Consider the following 16504-nt stretch of genomic DNA (forward strand, 5'->3'; position numbering starts at 1 on the left):
ATGCTGAAGATCCATGGACTCCTATAAAAATTTATCTTTGTTATATTATAAAAATTTGCGTTTTCCAAGAAAAAGTTGAAAGTTTTACTACCAGTAAACTGCGTGAATCTTGGGTTGCTAATATTCCCGTTTTCATCAAGTTCTTGGAAATTGTTTCTCTTTGTTCTTTCTATTCTCAAGCTTCTCAATCTCAAATTTCACGTCTTAATTTCTAAGTTCTTTTCCATTGTCAGGCATTGTTATAAGTTATTGCGTGCATGAACATTAAGATGAAGATGAAATGAAGGTTACACAGACAGTTCTGTTATTGAATTTTCAAGATGAAAATATGAATTTGAAACCCGCTCATTTTCTATTTCAATACCTTAAAAGTACAAAAAGATTAATCTGATTATTCTATATTGACATGATCTAATACGATTATCTAAATAATAATATTTATATTATTAAATATAATATATTTTAATTGATTGAATGTATATACTCGATTTCGATAAATTTCACCTGAGCGATTATATATAACATTAATTATTTTATTTTATAAATAAAAGAGAAGAAAAAAGGGAGAGGAAAATAAAATAGATTAGATCTTCAACAACTTAATCGGAGCCGCAAGGAAAGGACTACTACGAGAAAACGGCGCCAATTTCGTCAATGGGCCTTTTCCGGACCCATGAGTTTTCATTTCTTGCCGAAAAGGCCACAAAGGATATTATGTCATAAACTAATTACAAAGTGTATATAAATACCCTAAAAATTATATGTTTATTCTCTTTCTTTATCTATATTAAATTATATATTATTTTTGTTTTTAAATAATAATTTATTTGCTATTTAATGGATATTTTAATAAAATAAATTTTAATATTTTAACTATTTAAAACTATACGCTTTAATTTCCACAAAATGGTAATAAATCTACACTTATAATCATGATAAAAAGAAGATATATATATATATTAAACAAAAATGAATCAAATTACAAAAACATCAAAACCAACAATTATCATAGAGAATGAGAAACAGATTGAAGGCCGCAAAATCCAAAAACCAAAAAAGTAACCGCCACCGACACGCAAAACGCGTTTCTCAGTCCCTCACATTCTTACCGCGAAAAAAAGATGATTAACGGCAACAAAAATCACGCCTCCCGCGTTTATCATCCAACTCTGATACTCTTTTAAAACGCTCCTTCATCTGTTTCACCCCAGATCTCCATCTCTCTCATCAATGGGGTCTCTCGACCTTTCCTCTCCCAATTTTTCTCCCAAAATTGACCCAAATACCCTCCTCAATCTCTTCAAATCCCAACAAAACCATCTCAATTTCTTCTTCCAAAACCTCGACCTCTCCCAGACCCTCTCCTTCACCCAAACCCTCCTTAATTCTCGTGGCACCATTTTCTTCTCCGGCGTCGGCAAGTCTGGCTTCGTCGCTAATAAGATCTCCCAAACCCTCATCTCTCTAGGCATTCGCGCTGGCTTTCTCTCCCCTGTCGATGCGCTTCATGGCGACATCGGTATCCTCACCTCTCGTGACATTCTCGTTCTCTTTAGTAAATCTGGGAATACTGAGGAGTTGTTGCGTCTTGTGCCTTGCGCTAAGGCTAAGGGTGCTTATCTTGTGTCTGTGACGTCCGTGGAGGGCAATGCTCTTGCTTCTGTATGTGATATGAATGTGCATTTGCCCTTGGAGAGAGAATTGTGTCCTTTTGATTTGGCTCCTGTGACTTCTACTGCTATACAGATGGTTTTTGGGGATACGGTGGCGATTGCGCTTATGGGAGCCAGGAAATTGAGTAAGGATGAGTATGCTGCTAATCATCCTGCTGGGAGGATCGGGAAGAGCTTGATTTTTAAGGTCGGTTGATTTTTTTTTATCGTTTGTGACTTTTCATATCTAAATTCATTTTTTTAAAATCAATTAGATTGTATATGAATAGATCTTTATTTCTCAAGAGTGTTCATCTGATCTGATTATGTTTGAGCATGCGTATCCTTAAGTTTCAATTGCTAAGATTAGTTACAATGTAGGCTTCAATTGGACAATGTCTGCACCAGAACTACTCAGGATCGAATTTATATATTTTTATAAATTGTTTGCAATTCCCTTTGCCTAGTTTGGGATTTAGAAAAGGAATCGATAGTTGCCGATTTCATGTGATATCTGGCAATGCTAAGATTCACAATGCATGTGTTTGGAGATAACAGTGACATGTATTGTTGATTGGTTTAGCAGTGTTTTGGTGGAGTTGCAATTGCATTCATGTTGCTGATTGTTTGAGCTGGCAACCTTGTGATTTTTTTGCAAAGCTTATTTGTTGTGGATGTACTGATTTTTTCTTTTTCAATTGAATGACCCTTTACTTGCTATTATAGCATAGTCTTCCCAGTCACTTCTCCCTGATAGAAATTGCAGCTTCATTAAAGAGAGAGATGAAACAAGTTGGAGTATACAAGGGATTTACTTAATTTAAAGTGTTGGTTGGTTATTCCTTGAAATTCTAGTTGAGTTTCAGTTAAAAATGCCACCGATTTTGCTTGCAATTGGGATATCAGCTGTTCTGTCGATCTCATCTTTGATGTAACAGTGGTTCATGCACCTGGGAATGCAATTTCTTCCTCAGGATGGTTCTTCAATTCCTTCCCCAGCATTCACAAACTGCACTCTCATACTGTTGCTTAAAACTACAAAATTATTGTGTTTGCATGTTTGGTACGTAGAGCACAGGAATGCCTAAGCTGCTGAATAATGGCGTACATGTAGGTAAAAGATGTTATGAAGAAGCAAGATGAACTTCCAGTCTGCAGGGAAGGAGATATGATAATGGATCAGCTAGTTGAGCTAACAAGTAAAGGTTGTGGATGCCTGCTTGTCATAGATGAAGAGTATCACCTGATTGGAACTTTTACAGATGGTGACCTTAGGCGCACTCTCAAAGCTAGTGGGGAAGGCATCTTTAAGCTCACAGTGGGGGAAATGTGCAACAGGTAAAATAAAGAAAATATGAATTTTTTTACTTTATATAGGATTATTTCTGGAACTTTTGGTCATAGGCTGGCTTGATTAAGAGTAATTTAAAAGAAAAGGCGCTAGGCAAGCTTAATCAGATGCCTAATACTTAGGCTCAATAAAAGTTGTGTACATATGGCAAATGCTTTCAAGATCGTCTTTCTTTTCTCTCTCCTCCGCCAATGCAGCAAATTATGATAGATTGGAACTAGGGAGAGGGAGTGAAGGATGGGGAGGGTTGTGGTAACATTACCTGATTCTTATTACATATTTTGCTGCTACAGGAACCCAAGAACAATTGGTCAAGATGCAATGGCCGTGGACGCCATGAAGAAGATGGAATCACCACCATCCCCTGTACAGTTTTTGCCTGTGATCAATCATCAAAACATCGTGATTGGCATTGTTACACTGCATGGATTAGTTTCGGCTGGTCTTTGATCTGCAACTTTTTTTTTTCTCTCTTTTCTCTAGTGATATATATATTTTTTTCTTAAGGTTAATTCTTTTGGCTACAACTTGAATTTACCCCATGGGGGGGGGGGGATCTTTTGTACTTCTACTGCTCAATCATTGACATTGTCAAATGAATATGCGTCTAATATTCGGTACGTAAAGTGGTCGAGTTGTTTGTATTTTTATTCAGATGGGGACATTGTGTCATTTTGTCAATAGTGACAGAATTTTGGCATTCTGTGCCTCATTTTAAGCCATTCCGATCAGTGTATCCCATCATCTAAAGATTATTTTCTTGCAAAGTTGCCCCTCTTCTACCCAAACAAATGCCACCTCACACGGAGAAAACTGGGCCGAGTGAGCCGCAAAAATATTAAAGCTTCCCTACTGATAATAAATAGTACAGGAATTTTTCTGAAATGCATATGAACTATAAATAATTCCAATAACAGATAAAAATTAAAACTCAAGTGCTTGACGATGAGATTAGGCCCAATTAAAAGTATATTACTATTTATTTGGAGCAAACGAAAGGGATACCATGAAATAAGAGTTACCATAAACTGTGCATTCATTTCTGAAATTGATTGCGCAAGCTAACAACTAAATATGAACAATCAAGGAAAATGAAGAATGAAACACACCTTCGTCATGGGATAGGACTATGGTTCCGTTTTGACAATCTAAGCATGACCACATGTATACCTCTACCAGAGGCTAGCTCAGCAAAACTACGCCGTCCAACATATCCTAGTAGAAACAAAAAATAAATAAGAGAATAAAGACCAATGAGCTTCAGTTTGGAGTCAGCTCCGAGACCATGTCTTGCATTTGATTCCTTAGCCAGAGCTAATTGCACATATAGAGAGAGCGCGAGACATTGTGAAAAGAGAATAAGCATACGACATTAAACCATTCCCCCCCTGAAAAGACTATGTCTCTATTTTAGTATGAAATGATACTTTGGGACTACTAATGCACAACTGTTAATACACTGATCTGCATATCTAGTCTACTTTGATTCCTCTGTACACTTAACCAAAGAGGAAAACTTTTGAATCTCAGAAGCCAATTTGCTTCAGCCTCCTTCATATGAAGCATGTAGCTCATGGTGCTTCCTAGAGAAACCCTGTACATTTTTCTTTCCAGGATGACATAGTTCAATATTTGAGATGGGAACAAAAAGAGCAATCATTTTTGACAAGCTATTTGCAATTCTAGGATGTCCCCGACTCTGAGGAACTTGAGACACTTGTACTTCCAGATTTTGATGCTAAAAATGAACCATCCGGAGCAGCACTCGTAACAAATGTAGAGTCTGTCATGTTCTGCTTTGGATTTTGCATGTTCAAGGATCTTGTTTGAAGCAGGCGTGCCTTTAATTCTTCCCTGAGGCTTGAAAAGTTACTACTGGATGTTGCTGAATTTCGTCGGGCCTCATGCTCTTTCTCTTCTGATTCATTTATGTGAGAACTTAGACCACCAATACCCCTTCTTGGTGCTTGTGAATTATCTTCAGAGCTATCGCAGTACACAGAGAGTTTAAGAATCTCCCTCGCACATTTGTATACTGCACTTAGTTTTCCTTCCACGGCTTCAAGAAGAGTATTTAACTCGCTTATTTCATAACGGAATAGAAAGATCTTTTGACTCCAAGCACAGGAGCATAGCTGCTTTGAATGATTAAGACACGTGTATCTGTCTGCGGAACATTGGCACCCAACTGCAGAAAGGTGCAAATCGTAGAAACATATGCTGCATTCTCTTTTGCTTGTTGCATCAAATTTTTTGTCCATCCTCTGTGAATGCAAAGAGGTGCAAAGGTAATCCCTTCTATTGCCTTCCAACTTTATTCGCGACTGCACAAGTTGGCCAAAGTAAGGAGATCAAGCTTGTCACTACAGCCAACACGTAGAATGGATTATGGATCTTGGCATTGTATTGGAAAATATATAAAGAAAAAGTACTATTTAGTCCCTATAATATGAAAAAACTCACTAATTACTCTCTTAATTAAAATACATTAAAATAAAAATTTATTACTTAATTTCTTCGTTAATTTTACCATTAATTATTTTACTACTTAGTCCATATGACTTTTAAAAATTTATTAATTGGTCCCTCAAATTTTTAAAAAATTTACTAATTAATCCTCCGTATTATAGACATTTTAAACTTTTTTGCAATACTTAATAGTTAAACTTAACAGAAAAACTAACTAGTAGACTTTTTAAAACATCCTAACATTTCAATATATTTTTTAAAATCGAGATATCAACTAATGTATTTCTCTATACTATAGAGACTAAGTAGTAATTTTTTTCAATATATAACAATCAAGGATAAATTACTAGTAAGTCCTTGAGTTTTTATAAAAATAATTAATTCATCTCTATTTCAAAATTACTCAATTAAAACGTCCTATCTTTTATAAAATCTAATTCTTTAGTCATTATGTTAAAAACCGTTAGTTGCCTTAAATTATTTATGATGTTTTGAATCCGTTTAGTAAAGCTAAAATAATTTAACTATCAATTTTTTTGACAAAAGACTAAAAAATTTGATTTTACAAAATATAAAAACGTTTTAATTTAGTGATTTTAAAATAAAGATGAATTAATGAATTTTCTAAAAATTCAGAAACCTCATAATAATTCTCCCAAAAAGAAAAAGCAGTAGATAAGAGAGTAATGAGTTTGAGAATGAAGACAAAAAGAAATCTAAACACACGATAATCCATTCGCATCATATTCAAACAGGACCTGAATTCAGAAGGAAAAAAAAAAGAGCAAAACAATTTGGGGCTGAGCTTACCTTGAGTGCTTTTGCTAGGATACCATCCTTTCCACATGCATCTTTCCATCTTAAATTATCTTCACTATTCTTCTTCAATAGTGAAATTTCCCACTGTGCCTTAACAGCTTTCCTAACTGCACCTAGCAATAACTTATCATGGGAAATGGATGTCTTTTTCCCCTGTTCACAATAGAGTTCTACAACGTTCTGCCCATATGGCAACCACTCAATTGGAGCAACATTTACTGCTTCAACACAGTTAAACCCACAATCAAATCCCGAATAATATGCTCCTGGAAGGATGAGAACAAACTCCCCAGGATACTGAATGCAACGATAAACAGGTATACCCTCAGACTTCACTGCAGATGGATACAGTTTATTGGCCTGTATCAAATAGATAAAATCTATTTTCATCTGGAAAGAAATGAAGCTAAAAGCTTGAAAGTAAAGCTAAGAATACATTTCATCATAGTAGAAGGAATGAGTCAGGACATTACAAGTTAAAATATGGAGAAAACACAAACAAGCTAAAGAAATTAGGATGCATAATATATGGCTTGTCGCATAAAACCAGCCATTACATGCTTCAGTCATTTAAGAAGATAACTCATTTCTCCTGTATGAGGCAATCAAAAAGAAGAAAGATACTGTAACTCACCAGCCTATCCCGCAATTTAGGTTCAACCACTAACAAATCTGGAAGATGTTTCTTCAAAAGAGCCTTAAACTTAACGTTATGCCTCCCGGGGATGCCATACCATATTTTAGGGGCACCCAGATGCATGTAACAGAGTGCATATAAGTGGTGCTCTTCAACTTTCTGTTTTTCAAAAATCAACTAAACAAATAAAAAGACCATAATAGAGAAAGGTTGGGAAGCTGCATTAGCAAAGACAACGCTGAGTAATTCATTGTTTGCAGATTAAAACTACTTTTGGTTCCACAAAAATATGTAAAAGAAATTAACTTATTCTCGGGCAATGAAAAATCTTTGAATCTTACCCAACAAAATGATGAGAAGCACATTCCTACTCTTACTTTAGGCACTTGAGAACCACAAGTTCTAAAGCTTTCAAATGAAAGAAGAGAACCCGAAAGCCCAGGTGTATTATTTAAGTTCCAGCCTGAATTCAAGTATTCATAATAATCAAGTATCTTAGAGAAGCTGGATCTGGAAGGAAATCCACCGAGAAAAACTTCACTGTCCAGGCCCCCTCCATAAAGCACCTATGATAACACAATAGAATAATAACAATAAAAAAAAAAAAAAACTGTCCTTAAAAAAGGAAGAAAACACAAAAAGTAATTGAATGTGCTTACCTCAATTTCCTCAGTAGGATTCTCAATAATTCGTCTATACTCACCCTCAATATTTTCCAAGGATGGTTCCCACCTCTCTTGATCCAGAGTGGAATCCACATCTGAGCCCACAACCTCACTTCTAGCACAAAAGTATTGGCTCTTGAAATTGTCAGCATATTTGTGGAAAGTTTCAAGAGTAAATTCTGGACCACTTTCAGATTCAAAACCTTCAACGTCATAGCATCCAACACCGTCAAGACCATCCATTCTAAGGCTGCTGCTCTCACAGCTTCCATTTTCACAAGTTCTATCCATTTGACCCTCTCCATATTGATTTTGAAGTCCATCTATCCGTTGAATTTGTGCAACAAACTTAGAATTTCTCCAAATTTCCTTTTCCTCCATAAGGCAAGGGTGGTGCCATGAAGGAGGAGGAACAATGCGACAAATTCCAAATGCCTCCATTCTGGGATGAATACTTGCAATATACTTCAATGTGTCTTCAAATTCCTGCAGTTAAAATTCATCCTCCATCAGAAACTGAGATTTCCACCAATTAAATCACTCCAAATTGAACTAACTTAGATATTAGGAACATACAAAAGGAAGTTGAAACAGAAAAATAAATGATAAAGTTATTTATTGCAGTTCGACAAGAAAGACCTCTTCAGTTGGATGAAAAACAGGAGCCTCTTCAAGGACATTGTTTCTTGCATCTTTGGGAAGCCACCTTGCCGTTACCTGTACCAAGTCTTCAATAAATGAGATGAAAACATGAGATGTTTACATGGCAACCTTTTATGGTTTGCAAAAATACACTACAATTTTAGTAGAAAAAGAGTATCTTGATGACAAATATCAACCTTCACACAATTACTACAGTCTGGGCATCCACGGGCAACCCCTTTTGGAAGGCTGGTTCTTAAAGAAATACCCTGTGAAGAATTATAAGAAATAGTTATGGCCAACAGCCAGTAATGTGTGAAAAGAGAAGGAAATAAAACACAACCCTGTGAGAAGACGGCTTGTTGAATATGTGATACGGTAGTGTTGGGAGACAAAACATACATGGTGACGCCTATACATATATAGTGGTTGCTAGTGTTACTCCCTCTCCCAGTAATTACTTGAGATAGATCAAATTTCAAAATATCACGAACTAGTAATTTTATATAGAATCTGCATAATATGCACTCTGCATAGTTTTCTGATTGCAAGATATCAATATATAAATAACTAGAGGTGCATGTTTGTGTGAAATATGGACAAGCATCAGCTTATGTTATTTAGTGTATCTACAAGAGAGCACAGGCATGAATATATATCTATATATAGGAGTGGTTGCTTGTGTTCCCTTTCCCTGTAATTACTTGCGACAGGTTAAATTTCACAACATCATGAACTAGTAATTTTATATAGAACCACACAATATGCACTCTGTATAGTTTTCTGAGTGCAAAATATCAATAAATAGGAGAGGTGCATGTTTGTGTGATATATGGACAGATCTATGTACACCTAAACTCGTCCCACCAGATTAAAAGCCATTACCATTATTTCTATATCTCAAGACTTTACTGTTGAATATGTCAGTACAATAACTCAAAACCCATATGTTAAATTATAAAGAGTAATTAACCACAGGCTATAGAACAACTATGTTTCCCCTCTTTGCTTGCAGCCATGCCTATGCCATTCAAGATATCCTGCCCACCTTTTAACCATTTTATGCATGCACCATCTTTTGCTCATCCACACATTAAGGCTTCATTTCTTTTGTGAAAAATATTTTCCAAAAAATCATTTTTCCTATTTGCTAGTGTTTGGGGTATTTATAAAAATTAGCCGATGAAAATATTTTCCAAGTCAAAATAAAATTAAGTCATTCATAAGGAAAATGAAAATATTTTTTCAAATGAGAGAAGTCATTTTTATGCACTTTGAGAATCTTATAACCACTATCGATTTTTTATACATGAATGTTACTAACGCCATTGATTTTTAAATATTGCAATCAAACAATGGAAACAAGTTATTTTCTTGGAAAATATTTTCCACATATATGTTATTTTTTGCAAAAACAACTGGGGACCTAATCTCAATGCTCTCTCCTTGTCATGCATATTGAAAGTCCTAATGTTGTCCCCATTCTAAAGCAACTTAATAAACATCAAACCAAAAAGAGAGGAAGATAGGGGGAGAGGGAGGATATATACCATGACAACTTGTTCAGTGTCAGATTTCTCTTGATTGTGATTGTGATTTTTCTGATTGTCAAGAATCCATGGTCTGTAACAGAAAGATCTTTTCAATGATGCAACATCAATAGCATTGGAAGCTGAATCCATCTCGATTGGATTTCCATTAGATGCACTTGCAAAGGCCATGGAAGTTGGTTCCTCACTTTCTACTTTCCTCAACTTAAAGGATGTCAGAGATGCAAAACCTGGAGGGGCGGAAAGTTTGCCTGCACTTTCATATTCTGGACAACTCCTTGTGCGCTTGATCCCCATTAGAATTCTATCGCCTTAAAAAAACAGAGAAGCACAACAGATGAAAACTTACTGGCAGATTCTGCAAAAAATTGCTTAATAGTCTGCATTACTATTCCAATTTTTTTTTCCGAGAAAAATCTAGACTTTTTTTTCTGTAACAGCAAATAAGGAAGCAATTAGTTGGCTAGTGGCATACAATTCAATTTCCACACAAGGTGTTACAAAGAGAATTTAACAAAGTTCAATATTCATGGATTCTTCTGAAAATCGAGAACCTAGATTATAACATGAAGAAAACATCTTCAAGCCATTAGTACATGATTCTGTAGGTGTGTTTGTCTAAGTTTATAGCTAACTAGCTTATAAGTCCTAAAAGTTAGATGACCTATTTGTTTATAACAATTTACTGGATTATAAATTCAGCTTGTAAGCCAAAAAAATAAGTTGGAGGTAACCAGCTTTTCATTTTGGTGCTTTTAAGCATTAAACTTATAAGCTTGTTTGACTAAACAAGTTACTATATTTCTCTTATTTAATTTTAAAACTTCTACACATATCTTATTTAATATCCATTTTAGTAACTTTAATAATAAATGTGCTTATAATAAGCTATTTACCAAACATGTCTAGTGCTTATTTGTCACTTATAAACATTTTAATCAAACACATAATTGCTTAAACTTTTAAAGGCTTATAAAGTGCTTATAAGTCAATTTTCATAAGCTAAACCAAACATCTCTAACCCTAAACCAATCAGGCCATTTATCATTAGCTTAAAAGTTACAAAATGAAGAACAAAGCACAAGTACCAGAGTTTGCAAGCGAAACTGGAACTTTCTAGCTTCTTTAGACAAAAAACCAAATAAAAATAAAATCATAATGTATATGCTTGACACTTCAGTACCATAAATAAACAAGAACAAAACACTAAAGCTTCAAAATGTAAAGGCAAATAACAGTATCATATGAAAAATTAGAGCCATATAACAAATGGGTTTATTGCTATTTGATGTTGGAAGAGAAGCATAACTGTAAGCACTTCGCTCATTAGGACATAACCCCTTCAAGGCAGTCCTCACAATTGAATATTCAATACAATCAGCAGCTTAATTGAAAGTTTGTGAACTTACCCAAAGAGAAACAGCGAGCAATGATGATATCAGACGCTGAACTCGGTCAAAGTTTGAAGAAACCATGAAAATTTGCTTGCTGGCTCGCTTGCTCGCTTGCTCGCTTAGGCTTCATCTCTAACCTTTTTATCTTCTCTAGATTTCGATATCCAACAATTACGGTGTTTGAAATTACGATAATGCCCTCGCTGATGACCAACACCAGAAGGGATGGCAAGGGGTAAGGTATTTTTAAGTACCTGCCCGACCTACCTGACTCAGGAGGACAAGCATGAGCAGTTATAATTGGATTTAAAATAATTTTAATTTAAAATTTAATATATAAATTTAAGTTAAATTTATATTTTTTTTAAATCAACATTTGTGATTTTATTATCACATTCAAAAAATTATAATATAAAAAGGGTTAAATTAACTTACTAAACTCTCAAATTTAACTTAAAATAGATGGCGTCACTAACAAATAGATAACTATATTAATCTATAATTAAAATAATATTTAATATCAATAATATCACTTAAAAAATATTTATAATCATTAATGATCAAATCATATGATTTAACGGTAAACCTTAATAAATTAATTGTTTGAACAATTGAATAATTAAGAGGGCATTCGATTCGATCAGACCCCGCTGTCAATATTCACTCTTTATCCAACTTAAAACTTTAACAATATCTATAGTTTCTGCATTTTTTACTGAGAATAAACCTGAATAATGTCAGACTTTAGCCACCACAAACTCTTCATATAAGTCACGCACAACAGCACTTAGACCCACAAAATCTAAACTCGGGTCGATAGATGTATCCACATTGACCTTCATCCATCCTTCCGGTGACCATTAAGTCACGCACAACAGCACTTAGACCCACAAAATTCAGACTTGGGCCGATAGATGCATCCACATTAACCTTCATCCATCCTTCCGGTGACCGTTGCCATGAACACAGGTGGTATGAACTTGGTGCAGCAGTAGTAGTTAAAGAAAAAGCCGCAGCAACAGTTCAATTTTATAGAAACCGTGAGGGCATATGAAAAACTGTTATTTATGTTTCCACACAATAAAGTTCCTATTAGTCCATAATATCCAACAAACCATGAGGATTAATTTGCATTTATTCATAGAGGTTGAAACAAATGCATCTAAGAACCAATCTATCAATGAATTAACACCTAAATACTATCATCCTACATCAATTTGCACCCAAATTTCTCGAGTAAAAGAACATTGAATCAAATTATGCATTATAGTCTCACTTCCACGCCGATAAATCTGACATACATTATGGATTTGCATCTGACGTGGTTAAAATACATCATAACAAGACACTACATTCAAAAGTGCCTTCCAAACAAAATTAAAAATTTTAGGGGCATCTTGCATTTTCAAAACTCGCTTCAAAGGCTCGAGATAGATGCAGGAGGAGAAGTATAAGAACACCATGATTACCTGATTTTCATTATTCTTTTATTTCTACACATTTTCCTAAGTCTTGTACTATTGATTTGTTGAGAATAATTGGAATTTGCCTCTTATTGCCTATGAATTTAATGAATGAGATATTCAACAGATTCTATCAATTCCACTCAAGCGGTTGTGCGTGTTGAATTTATATTTTATTTATATATACTTATTATTGAAATTAGATTATATAAATAATTAATTTAATATAAAAATATATACATTATAATATTTGTAAAATTTTTATATATTTTTATTTAAAAATTAAAATTTAATTTTAAAAATAAATAAAAATATTAATAAAAAAAGATTTTTTATATAAATTATTAATTAAAATATATAAAATTAAATAAATTCAAATTTTATTTGAATAATAATAATTTAATATATTTTATCATTTCAAATGAATTTAAAATAGATTCACATATTATTAATATAAATTAAATTCTAATTTAAATAATTTAATTTTCGCCAATATACTATCCGTTTAAATTAGGAGAACCCCTTTTAGACTTTGTTTACTTCTTTTCACTCAAATTTAATTTTAATAAAAAATCTATTGGTTTAAAAATACAATAATTTTATAGTTTGTTATATTTATAATTAAAATTTTTAGTTTTAAATAAAAACTCTGATTATAATAATTTTTTAAATTAATTTTAACAAAATTTAAATTAACTTACGTCACATATCATTATTTTTATTATATAACTAATTTAATTAATTAAAAATAAATTTTAATTAAGATTCTAGAAATTTATAAAATTATATAATTGAAATATTTAATTCTCTCTCATTTAAATAAAAATTTTAAATAAAAATTTTAGATAATTAAAAATTAAAAATTTTAATTAAAATTTATTTCAAGTTAATCAAGTAAAAATAATGATATATGATATACTAATGTGAACTAATTTAAATCAAATTAAAATTAATTTAAAGAATTATTAAAATTATAACAAATTTAAAAATTATAATTTTTTTATTTAAAATTAAAATTTTTAACGATCATAAATGTTAAGTATAAAGTTGTATAGGTAAAAAAAAATGTTGCATCCGAAATTTTATCCTTTTTAATTTATTTTTTAAATTATTATTAAATAAAATTAAAATAAAACTAAATAAATTTTAAAAAATATAATTCCCCTTGTGAAATTCCAAATTAATAATGTATTTTATTGATCTTTAATATGAATAAATTTAGATGGAAAATAAAATTTAATATTTTTAATTTTATTACATAGTTGTAAAATGGTTGTTGATTTCTTTTTAAGTTAATTGATCTGATTTAATTAATTTGTTTGTGATTTTAATTAATTTTTCGTCAAAATTCTAACCGAACTTTATTTTAGGTTTCAGAGAATAAGTTAATATTGTTATTCATAAGCTATTTAGAATAGTTATATATTATACTAATCTAATTATATAGTCTGTTTTTTTAGTGTTGTTTTATCTATTTTAATTTTTAAAAAATTACATGCTTTTTATTAGTTAATGTATTGTGCCGAGCATAATAAAAAGGAAGATGAATAATTGTTTTATTTTTTTAAAATTTATCAAAATATTAATTTTCTCGGTAGATTAATATCTTATATTTAATGTGTCTTTTATTTTGTTTATGAAAATAATACATTGCATTATTATAATTTTGTAAAATGAATGCTAAATATGAATATTTGTGAAATGAAATTTTAAGTACATCTCGAACGCTACACTAATTTTCAATTTAGCGCTGCAGATGGCCCTCCAACACAGCACCAAAATCCAGCGAAATTTTGGTGCTGCGCTACAGTGTCACGCCAAATATGATGTGACACATATATGATAATTGAACAATATATAGTAATTTAAACTACAATCATCAATAGTATATTAAATATTTAATATTCTGGAAGGTTAGATCCGATCCAACAATATTATTGAGATATTGATCATATACATTAGATGCGAATGATGCTGGTGATAGTTGAAGTAAAATAAACAATATAATATTAAAGAGAGAGAAGAATATAAACAGAATATTCTTTTTGGTGTTAAAAATGATTCAGAAAATTGGAGATAATATTGCGCTATTTTAATGTTTTGCATAAAAATAGTGTAAAAAATGGTACCTAGCATTGGAGATGGCTTAAATTATTAAGCAAGTGATATATTGAAGTTAAATACATCATTTCTCAAAAAATATATATCCTAATTTTTCAAGAATTCACAAATTTAATTTTCGATATAAATCTAATTATATAAATTTTTTATGCTTTAATTTAAAAATACATAATTATTCAGTTCTTGAGATTTAATTTTATTAATTTTATGTCGGATCTCTTATTTCATTCTTTAATTAAAAAATATAAATTAAAATTTTTTTATTAATGAGTTTTTGTTCAAGGTTGTAATAGTTTATCATACAATTTGTGCTATGATTATTCATTGCTTATTTTTCATAAAAGATTTGGTGATGATTTATATTTTTATCAGATTTTCAATGAGATTTGAATTTGATAAATTTTGATTCTATTTATATTTATAGAATCAAAATTTATCTCTACTAACCCTAAAACAAAGATAAATTCTAGACATTGTTAACCCTAAAAACTAACAATTTATCCATTAATATATTTATCAAACGAGGAGCTTATAAATGAAATTCTCAATATCTTCCTAACATCACTTTCTTTTTTTTTTTTCTCTTAAGCAAAGTTTAGTAACCCAATTTTTTTAAAAAAATTAATTTATTTTATTTGGAGGAAAAAAATAACTTCTTCTTTTTATTTTGTTTTAAATAGTTATTAAAATTCATGAAAAAAAATTAAAAAAAGAATTTGCTGCATATTAGAAATTCCTTTAAATTTATAGGCTTAACTTTCTATATATTAAAAGTAATTCTTTTGGGTATGTACAAACAGTCAATAAATAACTATTATATAATTTACTTGAAAAAAAAAATACATTAGTGACTAAGTGTATGAATACCTTGGTGCTGTTAAAATTTTTCCATATACTAAATATATATTATAGTCAATTCGTAAGCACAATTGAATTATTTAATATTTTATTTTAATAATATAATATAATTTTTTATATTTTATAAAATCATATCATACATTTTATTTTAAAATTTTAATTAAATATAATTTTATTTCAAATCTTAATAATTTTACTTTATATTATTTTTTATAAAAATAACCAACGTCGAATATGTAAATTTAAAATTAATTCATCTTTTTCAATTTGGTAGTCTTATTGTGCCACATAAATTTTAAAATTATTTAATTTAAATATTAAGTAGAAAGAAAAGAATTGTTTAAAAGTAAAAAAAATAATTACATGTTTATTTAAATTATTTAATAATATGTTGTTATTTAGGAGATTTAAGAGATTTCTTAAATTTTTTAAAAAATAACAATGGTGATAGTAGTTCTCGAAAATAAAAAAAAAAGTTTTAAAAAAAATGAGTGAGTAAAAAAAAAAAGGAGAGGTGTAGAGATGACACGAAAGATAGAGATTTTTTTCTACTTCTAAAACAGTGTTAATGTAGACTTTTTTAATGAAAAGATAATTTTTTTAAATTAAAAAATAATAAATCTTCTGCTGCTATTATTATTATTCTAATTTTTATCTGATTTTATTTGCAGTTATCTAAAATAATTTTAAATTTTATATAACTAATAAAAATATAAATTTTATAATCTTTTAAAATAATATTATTTTATTATTTTTATATTTTCAGATTAAAATCTATCCAAAATTAAAATATAAGTAAAAAGTCAATTATTTATATTAAAATTATAATAAAATTATAAAATTTAATATAAATAAACTGATGAATTTAAACTCATCAAATAAT

The 16504-nt window shown here is 30.8% G+C and overlaps 2 protein-coding genes across 4 annotated transcripts; one reads left to right on the forward strand and one right to left on the reverse strand.

Moving 5' to 3' along the window:
- The first annotated feature begins 1015 nt into the window (after positions 1-1015).
- Positions 1016-3725, forward strand: LOC110627357 (probable arabinose 5-phosphate isomerase). The gene is made up of 3 exons (XM_021773635.2): positions 1016-1860; positions 2767-2990; positions 3297-3725. The coding sequence occupies exons 1-3, from the start codon at positions 1231-1233 to the stop codon at positions 3451-3453; spliced, it is 1011 nt and encodes a 336-aa protein (XP_021629327.1). The 5' UTR covers positions 1016-1230; the 3' UTR covers positions 3454-3725.
- Positions 2765-11342, reverse strand: LOC110627356 (putative lysine-specific demethylase JMJ16). 3 transcript variants are annotated; one of them, XM_043948666.1, is made up of 9 exons: positions 11195-11342; positions 9786-10096; positions 8433-8504; positions 8233-8310; positions 7588-8079; positions 7270-7494; positions 6926-7105; positions 6283-6651; positions 2765-5327 (listed from the first exon to the last, which is right to left on the reverse strand). In XM_043948666.1, exons 2-9 carry the CDS (start codon positions 10080-10082, stop codon positions 4686-4688), a joined length of 2355 nt encoding a protein of 784 aa, XP_043804601.1. In that variant the 5' UTR covers positions 10083-10096; positions 11195-11342; the 3' UTR covers positions 2765-4685. The 3 variants fall into 3 exon arrangements, with proteins under 3 accessions (XP_043804601.1, XP_043804600.1, XP_043804602.1); XM_043948665.1 differs by having other exon boundaries at positions 9786-10216; positions 11195-11302; XM_043948667.1 differs by having other exon boundaries at positions 6926-7087; positions 9786-10216; positions 11195-11301.
- Positions 11343-16504: the final 5162 nt, after the last annotated feature.

Source organism: Manihot esculenta, chromosome 12 (assembly GCF_001659605.2).
Source record: "Manihot esculenta cultivar AM560-2 chromosome 12, M.esculenta_v8, whole genome shotgun sequence".
Classification (NCBI taxonomy): Eukaryota; Viridiplantae; Streptophyta; class Magnoliopsida; order Malpighiales; family Euphorbiaceae; genus Manihot; species Manihot esculenta.

Excerpts from the sequence above, each read along its gene's own strand:
- LOC110627357 (XM_021773635.2), top strand. The coding sequence starts at position 1,231 with ATGGGGTCTCTCGACCTTTCCTCTCCCAATTTTTCTCCCAAAATTGAC. Across the intron at positions 1,861-2,766 it reads GGAAGAGCTTGATTTTTAAG|GTAAAAGATGTTATGAAGAA; the intron begins GTCGGTTGATTT and ends GCGTACATGTAG. Across the intron at positions 2,991-3,296 it reads GTGGGGGAAATGTGCAACAG|GAACCCAAGAACAATTGGTC; the intron begins GTAAAATAAAGA and ends TTGCTGCTACAG.
- LOC110627356 (XM_043948666.1), bottom strand. The coding sequence starts at position 10,082 with ATGGGGATCAAGCGCACAAGGAGTTGTCCAGAATATGAAAGTGCAGGC. Across the intron at positions 7,106-7,269 it reads GCTTCTCATCATTTTGTTGG|TTGATTTTTGAAAAACAGAA; the intron begins GTAAGATTCAAA and ends TTATTTGTTTAG. Across the intron at positions 6,652-6,925 it reads CTAAATTGCGGGATAGGCTG|GCCAATAAACTGTATCCATC; the intron begins GTGAGTTACAGT and ends TATTTGATACAG.